Below are 9,693 nucleotides of genomic sequence, written 5' to 3' on the forward strand. Positions count from 1 at the left end.
TTTTTTTTTTTATATGAGAGTTGAAGTCGGTTTTTTTTTTGCTAAAAATTACTTGTTTTTATATGAGAGTTGAAGTCAGTTTTTTTTTTTGCTAAAAATTACTTGTTTCATTTCAATTTGCCGACGGAATTTCGCATGCGCAACAATTCTCTGTTGCTTACAAATTTATGTACAAATAATATACTTACTTATGTACTATACATACAATTACTTATGTGCAAACATGTATATACTATGTACATAAGCATGTATGTATGTTTCATATGTATCTTTCAGTGAAACTGCAAATTGAAGTTGACAAATTGAAGTTATTTTAGGTAATATTTTTTTTATTTTATTTTTCAATGTAAGTTCTTAAACTATGTACATACAGAAAAATTCTTAAACAAGTTTAAAAATCTGAAAGTAAATAAAAAATATAACAAAAATAAATCCTGAAATGAAACAAACTAAAATTGTTTTTCTACAACTTTTGGTTGGACACGAATTACGAATATGCCTTCTCATATGTAGACTGATTTTTTGAGAAAATAATTGTTTTAGTAAAAAAATTTAATTTTTTTTCGATGATTTGTACAAGTAACATGAAATTAAATCGAAAATATTATATAACATTTTCCGATTTTTGTGACATTTTATTAATGATTGCAAATAGAAAACTCCCATAAGTATGTGTTTTCTTGTGGAAGCATTTTTTGATGATTTGATTTGTGATTTGTACAAACAACGTTAAAATAAATCGAAAATATTATATAACATTTTCCGATTTTTGTGACATTTTATTAATGATTGCAAATAGAAAACTCCCATAAGTATGTGTTTTCTTGTGGAAGCATTTTTTGATGATTTGATTTGTGATTTGTACAAACAACGTTAAAATAAATCGAAAATATTATATAACATTTTCCAATTTTTGTGATATTTTCAAGTAAAAAACTGTATTGGTATTGGATTTTTTGAAAAAAAACCAAAACCTGTGAAAAAATCTTTTGTGCTAAACTAAACCGAAACTATTTAAGCACATTTTCCTAATTTTCGATATTTATGGAAATAACTAAGTTTTTAAATCTTTTCGACTTAGAATTTTTTTGTAGAGATCTCCCTAAACTAAGTCGAAAGTCTGAATGAATTTTTTCCATGTTTACGATGTTTATGGAAATAATTCAGTTTTTAATTATGTTCGACTTGGAAACTTTTTTTAAAAATACTAAAAATCTGAAAACGTCGGATTTTCGCAGCAATTAGTAAAGATCTCGCTAATCTAAGCCGAAACTATTTAACAAATTTTTCAACATTTACAATATTTATTCAGTTTTCAAATATAACGCGACGGTTGGGACATTTAAACTTGTTTTTCCTCAAACCTTAAGTAATTTCTTTTTAACCCTTAATTCAGAATTTCAAACTGTTAACATCTTAATTCAAATATCAGTTTAACACGAAACTAATAAAGTAGAAAACTTAACTATATGATTTACACAGAAAATTTTCATTTTCCCCAAGAGTGACGGCTGAGACAACGACGACACCCACCTCTCTGAGTGGATGGATTCATTTACCATTTTAGACAAACTTTACGTCAAATTATTTCTTGCATAGCGGCTTTCTGGAATATAGTCATTACACTAAATTTGTTGGGGCTATAAAACTGTATACCCAAAAATGTTTTAAAGGTTTACACCCAAATTCATAAAAAATAAAGAACATTTTAACTGCTTTATAAATCGAAAATTTGTATGAAAATGTCACTCTGTAAAGCGCTTTAAACCTATTTTATTATATGAATAAGGCCATTAGATTCAAAAATACTGACATTTTTACGAAAATTTTTTTAGATTTCCTAAATTTTTTATAAAGTGTGAATCTGTGATATGATTTCGGTTAAACCTCGGACGGTATTTTTATAGAAAAATACCAAAAACAAATATCTCGACAAACCTTACGAATATTAAAAAAAAAAATCAACACGTGGTCATTTATTTCAGTCACTGTATCTACTCTTCATATATATTGTTCTTAAAAACTTTGAATATTTAATATTCATAAATGGGATTTTCGAATTTTAAAATGGGATAAACAGGGCGTTTTTCAAAGGAGAATGGGATTTTCGTATCTTTGGAGTTGGCAACACCGGTAAGTTGCCATTGGATGGGTGGCAGCTTCGCTACTCATGTGCATATTTGTCCGCCGCATTGTCATTTACATATCTAATTTAATAAAGGGTGAACACACCAAAACTGCGACACTTTGGGAAGCTTATAACTTACCCAAAACGAATTCAATATTTGGAAATTCAAATACCATAAGCTGACCACATGACCTTAGTTGGACATAGAAGAAATTTCATTTGAATTTGATTCCTAGTTGAGTTAAAAATGGCAGCCAAGTTAGAAACGAGACAAACCATTTTGCACGAGTTTATAAATGATCCGGCCTTAAGTACACGTAAAATTGCTAAAAAATTAAAGATTGCACTATTCGACAGTTTGCAGGGTTTTAATCGCTACAAATAAGGCCTGGCAGTTACGAGAAAACCAGGGAGCGGGGGTTAGCATGGTCAAAGTGATAAAAACAGTGCTCGGAAGGTCCTCAGTGCGTTTTTGCGAAATCCGAAGATTTTGTCGCGTTATGTTGCAAAATCCGTACGCAGATCGCAGTTTTTCGTACAAAAGGTAAAGCGGAAAGCTTCATTGAGATTTTCTACAGCTCAAACAGCGCCAGACCGAGGCGCAAAATAGAATGTTACAGCGAAATCCCGCATTCGGAAGTTGTATGAATTCTAAATTAAAAAATTCAACTGCATTGTTATGGACTACGAAACCTAATGCTATAAAAATTCAAAATATATTGCAGGTCAAGATTTTTATACTGGTGCAAGTCGTCAAGATGCCCCTGAAAGTTGTAAGCTGAAAATGAAGTCCAAATTTCCAAAAAACCACATGGTTTGGCAAGCTATTTGATCCTGTGGCCGTAAGAGCATCCCTTTTTTCTCATCCGGGACAATGAATGATCAAGTTTATCGGGATGAGTGCCTCAAAAGGCGTTTTCTGTTATCAACAGATAAGGAGTAGGCCACTGTTCTAGGCGGACGTGGGAACCTGCCACTATACCAAGGACACATTGCCGTGGTATAATGCAAATAACATCAATTTTGTACCTCACGACCAGTTTTGCCATTTTAGCCGTTTTCCGGCTAGATTTAGCCGGTTGCGATAGCAAACAGCCGGAGAAATTTCGATTTAGCCGGCAGCCGATTTGTTAGCCGTTTTGCAGCAAAAAATTAGCCGTTTTTAGGCGATTTTGCTATTTGCCTTGTTTTCTTAAATTTCAAATATGTGTATACATATGTTTCCATTTTTGACTAAGCGACTCAAAATCTGTTAGAAATTGCTACTAGCCTTATCGTGGAGAAAATTTTCATGTCAGGCAGGGTTGTATGAAATTGGGCCGATTTCGCTTATTTTTATTTTAAACGAAGAAGGGATTTTCTTCATAAAATGTTTGTCATAAATGTCTTAATTTTAAGTGTGAAGTTTTATTCGCAAACTTAGAAAATAAGAAATTGTTTCACTGTTAAGACACTTAAGATGCGTTTGTGTTTGAATATAGTGCCAACAAACAGAATATATATTATATGTAGATATTGTCTTCCCAGACAATTCATATTCAATTCTGCCTAAATTACAAAACATCATTTTTGCCCACTTACAAATTTTTTCCGGCTCGAATTTGTAACTTCTCTCCGAGAAATAGTCTTTTTACTCGTGATTTATTTAAGTAAAACATGTAAAATTTAGTTGAAACATTTTAGCCGGTTTTATTTGCCAATTTAGCCGGTTCGTCCAAAAAGCTCTGGCAACACTGCTCACGACTGCAATCCACCCAATAGCCCAGAGCCACGTCCTATTGGGGAATATTGGTCAATTGTCAAAGAAATCTTGCAGAAAACAGGTGAAACAGTGAAAAATATTGAAGAGTGCAAAACAAAGTAGTTGTGCGCATCGCGTAAAGTCGATGATGCAGTCGAGCAGAACATGATGGCGCGTGTGCGATGAAAATACCGATCACTTGCATATGGAGCAAATAATAACTAATATTTTAACATTTTAATAACATCTAAACTTCCAAGTTATATAATACAAAAAATAATAATTTCAAAGCCTGCTAGTTTGTTTCTGGTAGTAATTTCTAAGGGCCGGTTACTCAATGTCTGGTTAACACTAATCTCCGGGAAAACATCGTTATCGACGTTACCGACTCCATGTTATATGCATGGAGTCGAACACGTCGATAATGATGTTTAAACGGAGATTAGTGTTAACCAGACATTGAGTAACCGGCCCTAAGTGTCGCAGTTTTGGTGTGTTCACCCTTTAACTAAACCTAAATTTATAAAGCACATATTTGTAAACTTCATTTCATTACCTATTTCCATCGTACAGTTTCATAAGTAAAAACACTATCAGCTGATAGCGAAAAAATGCCAACAGCTGAGATCACCTGATTTCAAACCGCACGTTTTTGTAACATTGTTGCATTAAAAAGGTTAAAAAATCACAATAAATCTTATTGAAAAGTTTAAAAAATTTCGGGCAAATTTAGGAATTTATAACTAAAAAAGCATTACTATAACTAAGAAAATATGTATTATTGTAAATTTTGTTAGTCATAGATATTATTTTGAAGTTTTTTTTGTCGATTTTGCATTGTTTTTAATGTTACCATAAAATGCAACTTTGTGATTGTAGTGATGCATTTTATAAGTACCACAAAATACATCACTACATATAAATATGGCCGCGGTTTGTTTACAATTAGTTGCGTTTTTTTACTCATTTCCAGTAAAATCCAGTAAAAGTTTTTACGAATTTTCATGTTTTGGCGTTTTCGTACGCAAAAACTTGCAAAGTAGGGGAAATTGAGAGAGCGAAAAATAGTTGTGTTTTTTTACAAATTATCCAGTAACTTGCCAGCAACTCTCCAGTAACTTTATTTCTAAGAATTCGCTTTCATAGAAAAAATTTGCAATAAAGTACGCGAACGCTTTTCCAGTAATAATTTGCAAGTTTCATGAACAGCTGATAAATTGGTTGTTTATTCGCAGCAAATTCCTAATAAAACAATATATTTTGTATTTAAATAGGTTTATTTTGTGAAATTCAACAATAAAAACCTACAAACAGTTTCCTTATTAGTTTAAATATCAACCAGCAACATGCGATCAGCTGTTTTTCGTACTGGCAAATTCTTACAAGTAAAAGTTTATCCAGTAAAATCCAGTAAAAACTTGCAACTTCAACTGTCATTTTTCGCTCTCTCAATTTCCCCTACTTTGCAAGTTTTTGCGTAGGAAAACGCCAAAACATGAAAATTCGTAAAAACTTTTACTGGATTTTACTGGAAATCAGTAAAAAAAAACGCAACTAATGACAGCTGAAGTTGCAAGTTTTTACTGGATTTTACTGGATAAATTTTTACTTGTAAGAATTTGCCAGCACGAAAAACAGCTGATCGCATGTTGCTGGATGAAATTTAAACTAATAAGGAAACTGTTTGTGGCTTTTTATTGTGAAAATTCACAAAATAAACATATTTAAATATAAAATATATTGTTTTATTAGGAATATGCTGTTCATGAAACTTGCAAATTATTACTGGAAAAGCGTTCACGTACTTTTTTCTAAATTTGTTCTATGAGATCGAATTCTTAGAAATTAAGTTACTGAAGAGTTGCTGGCAAGTTACTGGATAATTTGTAAAAAAACACAACTATGGTTTTATACAATACATGCATTTGTGAAATTTATATTATCATACAATACCGTGCATTTGTGAAGATATTAAGAGCATATTGTCGAAAGGTAAGCTTGCTACATTCTTTAAATGGTTTATTAATGACTTTAGATATTTCATAGACCGTTGATTTAGGAATTCTATAGTGGCTAGTATGTACATATTGAAGATATGCAGTGCTTCACGGATCCGCAAACATTTTAAATGCTATGTTCAGGTGTGATACATTAGCAAATTCCATATTTTATTCTAAGACGTCGAGTTAGAAATCGCCACAACTTTACTATAATTTTCAGGTCGAAGCTACATTGCCGGACTGCAATCACTTCAACCAGAAGCCGTGTCACCTTCCCATCAAAGATGCGATATGCACTTATGCTTACGAGAAACGTTTGCCGTGTGGTCATGTGTGCCAGCTTAAGTGTCATGTTAACAAAGACCCGGAACATATCGAGGTACATATATGTATGTATATGAGTTTGGTTAAATTAAATGTGTCCTACTTATGTTTTTGAGCAAATTGTTAAAACTAGTGCGATAATTGAAGATGCACCCTTAATGTTTTATTTTTAATTATTGATTTAAAATTTGGTTTTCAGTACAAGTGCTACAGAGATTGCGATCGGATTTATGACAATTGTGTGGAAAATCACACGTGTAAGAAACAATGCTTCGAAGAATGCGGACTGTGTCCAAAAATTGTCGCGAAAACCCGCTCTTGCGGACATCATTTCAAGCCATTTGTGTTCTCGAAGAATGTAGAGGAAATTGAGTGCGACAGACCTTGCAAGCGCAAGTTAAGCTTAAGCTGTGGTTACAAGTTCCCGTCGAAATGGTGCGAACCATGCGGAAGCTGTCCATTCTCGGTAATCTATTGCTTTGCATATAAATTGTATACGTTACGTACGATCATTATATTTACCAATACTTTGCAGAAAAAAAGATGAGTTCCTGCAACCATATGGTGGAAGTGAAAAGCAGCGCCGTCTAAATGTAGGGGAAAATGTCCTAAATTATTACCTTGTGGACACTTTTGTACTAACAAATGCAAAGAGGCATGCACTTCAGACTGCAAGGTCTTGGTGAACCTAGCAAAACCTGCACTATGTGGGCACTCTTTGAAAATACCATGCTATCTTCAAAAGACAGGTCAGGGTTTCATGCAATTGCAAATAACTCTTGAAGTTAACATTCGTTTTTATTTTCCATTGTAGATCCAAGCTCACGACAATTATTGAAGTACTGCAAAGCACCGTGCAAAGTCGAATTGGAGTACAAGCATTTATGCAAAGGAACGTGTGGTTATGCAAATAAAATTACATATACAACACACTATCACATGAAAAATAAAATTATAGTCTAAAAAACTAAAACCTCCGTATTATAATTGCCATTCGTACTGTCATCAGGTATGTAACTTGAGAATAGAAATCACTGCATCTTTTAGGCGCATCAATATTACATAGTTACATCCCGAGCTAATAAAAGGAAGGTAAGAAGGTAATAATAATAATAATAAAAAGAGTTCAGTTCAGCATCAAAGAAATTGATAAGCATCAACAGGTTCACCAACAAATTAGAAACCGAAGTCAAAAAGGGCATAAGCGGCTTGCAGCACTTCGAAAAAATTAAAGTCGAACGCGAAATGATTCACAAGGCAATGGGCTACAAGCAAGGTCACTGGTACAAATACCCTATGATAACTGAGTGTGGCGGTGCAATGGAAGTAAGCAAATGCAATGAATGTGGAACCCAAATAGGTGGCAGTCAGCCAGTAACACCCTGGCGACTGAAATGGATGGAGCTACGAGACCCGCCTGACAACAGGATCCTAACGACTATCAATACATGTAACTTGAAGATTATTTTGAACATAAAAAATAGTTCGTATTTAAAAAAATGTTATGGCTAGATTATGAATATTTTCAATATTATAATTCTTGCTGTTTATAAAATAAAATCGTGCCTTTTGACTATTGTTAACTGGACAACACTATAATTTATTTAGAAGAGATAACTAAACAATCCGTGTATATTGCAAAACTTCAAAATGTATTTCATTTATCCAGTATCATCTTTGCTGCGGCATATTTGTCGGGGGACAACGCCAACGTGCCGCCCCTGGAGGTGCATCAGCTGATGTACTTCTGTCGCAGGAGACGTCTTCCTGCAATCATTGGCTGTGATGCGAACGCCCACAATGTTGATCACCGACACAAAGAGGGGGTACTCACCTGGTAATTTCTCCCATCGGAGGGAATGCATACAGAGGACATCCCACGATACAACTTTTGTTCAACATTTTGCTTCTGAAAAGATGCAGACAAAAAATTATAACGACTATGTTGAAATAAATGTGTACATGCATATACATACATATACATATGTAAATGGCATACATTAAAATAACTTACCTAATGAATTCTTTCTACACGGTACTACTTGAACAAAATGTGTAGTTCAATAAGAATATGTATATTTTATGAAAGATATTCAATTTTTCTATTAAAAGAAAATATTAAAAGCCCGAATGGCTGCGTCTTATTTTTTTCAATTTGAATACCTGAAATAAATGCCAAGAGGGTTGCCTTACCTTCTCACAATAGTACGAAATAAAAAATTACACATCAAAAGATGTTTCTTTAGCTTATAAAAATTTATTTCAGAGTTAAAAAAATTGTAAACAAATATTTTTCATAAAACTCAATTTTTTTAACATGTTTTAAATTATATTTGTGCCACAACTAGCGTTTAAGTTGCAATGTCAAATCAAAAAATCTAAAGAATATAAACTTGAAAAAAGTATAACACTACAACCCGGTTCGAAAATTTAAACTTCAAAAAATGATGCAACAGCTTCACAGAATCCTGAAGTTTTGCTTCACAAAACCCATTCTAACGTCAGTTGGGCTAGCAACCACACCAATACTCCCACGCAAATACACCAATACACTAGCAAAAACACACCTAGAGCCTGTCAAAATCACACCTACAGCCTGCCACAAAAAACGGTAAGAAGAAGAGTTACTTTACTTATGGAACTGTACGATGCCTATTTCTCCTACCAAATATTTCATGCATCCAAAAAGACAAACAAATGAAAATGTAAGTATGTATGCATTTATAAATGTACATATGTACATACATATATACGATTGATCTGCTTTCGTCTTCCCCTCGCCGCTTCCATCATCACAAATTATACAATTTCTGCGAATCGGCTCCAGATTGGCACGTGCGCGAAACCATTAACCCCACGTTTACGAGACATTTAGATTTTCGCATAACTTTGCATTTAATAAGGCAATACTTGTACATTTTGTATGGAGAATAATAATAATAAATTTAAAATTCTGCATGTAACCATGTTCTCGACGATACATGTAACTTGCATGAAGATTAAACATAAAAAACGTTGTAAAATAGTGGTTATTAACAGCTGGAACCAAAAATGGGTTAAAAGCAAACTGGAATTGACATTTTTTACACGCATACATGCATACATATACATATGCACATGTACAGTGGAGTAGCTCTAGCTTGGGCATCGCATTGGTTGTACTATAATGTGTCTGAATCTTTTTATGGTACTGAAGATTTGGTTACGGTTGAAAAAATTTAAAATAATCTGTGAATATATATAAATATATATTTATAAACTCTTAGGGCCGGTTGTTCAATGTCTGGTTATCACTACTTGCCGGTTAAACATCATTATCGACGTTTTCGACATCATGCGTATAACATGTGATCGATAAAACAGTCGTTGTATTTAACCAGAGCTTCTACCTCCGATTAGTGCTAATCAGGCATTGAACAACCGGCCCTTAGAGGTATAGAAATTTGTAAAATTAAAAAATAAATCAAATAATTTTTTTGCATATATGCATATGGTGTTCA

General features: G+C 33.2%; 1 protein-coding gene and 1 long non-coding RNA gene across 3 annotated transcripts; one reads left to right on the forward strand and one right to left on the reverse strand.

The window, feature by feature from the left end:
- Positions 1–5,720: 5,720 nt before the first annotated feature.
- Positions 5,721–7,140, forward strand: LOC108369519 (NFX1-type zinc finger-containing protein 1-like). 2 transcript variants are annotated; one of them, XM_017624642.1, is made up of 6 exons: positions 5,721–5,861; positions 5,916–6,010; positions 6,090–6,248; positions 6,393–6,659; positions 6,729–6,942; positions 7,008–7,140. In XM_017624642.1, the coding sequence occupies exons 2-5, from the start codon at positions 5,948–5,950 to the stop codon at positions 6,738–6,740; spliced, it is 501 nt and encodes a 166-aa protein (XP_017480131.1). In that variant the 5' UTR covers positions 5,721–5,861; positions 5,916–5,947; the 3' UTR covers positions 6,741–6,942; positions 7,008–7,140. The 2 variants fall into 2 exon arrangements, with proteins under 2 accessions (XP_017480131.1, XP_017480130.1); XM_017624641.1 differs by having other exon boundaries at positions 6,737–6,942.
- A 588-nt stretch (positions 7,141–7,728) lies between these two features.
- On the reverse strand, positions 7,729–8,385 carry LOC108369520 (uncharacterized). Its single transcript, XR_001848524.1, has 3 exons — positions 8,208–8,385; positions 8,028–8,102; positions 7,729–7,960 (listed from the first exon to the last, which is right to left on the reverse strand). It is a non-coding gene; the product is annotated as an uncharacterized LOC108369520 (long non-coding RNA).
- Between the last annotated feature and the right edge of the window lie 1,308 nt (positions 8,386–9,693).

Source organism: Rhagoletis zephyria, unplaced genomic scaffold (assembly GCF_001687245.7).
Source record: "Rhagoletis zephyria isolate East Lansing unplaced genomic scaffold, Rhagoletis_zephyria_1.1 Rzeph_scaffold_03720, whole genome shotgun sequence".
Classification (NCBI taxonomy): domain Eukaryota; kingdom Metazoa; phylum Arthropoda; class Insecta; order Diptera; family Tephritidae; genus Rhagoletis; species Rhagoletis zephyria.

Excerpts from the sequence above, each read along its gene's own strand:
- LOC108369519 (XM_017624641.1), top strand. The coding sequence starts at position 5,948 with ATGTACATATTGAAGATATGCAGTGCTTCACGGATCCGCAAACATTTT. Across the intron at positions 6,011-6,089 it reads ATTTTAAATGCTATGTTCAG|GTCGAAGCTACATTGCCGGA; the intron begins GTGTGATACATT and ends TATAATTTTCAG. Across the intron at positions 6,249-6,392 it reads AAGACCCGGAACATATCGAG|TACAAGTGCTACAGAGATTG; the intron begins GTACATATATGT and ends TTTGGTTTTCAG.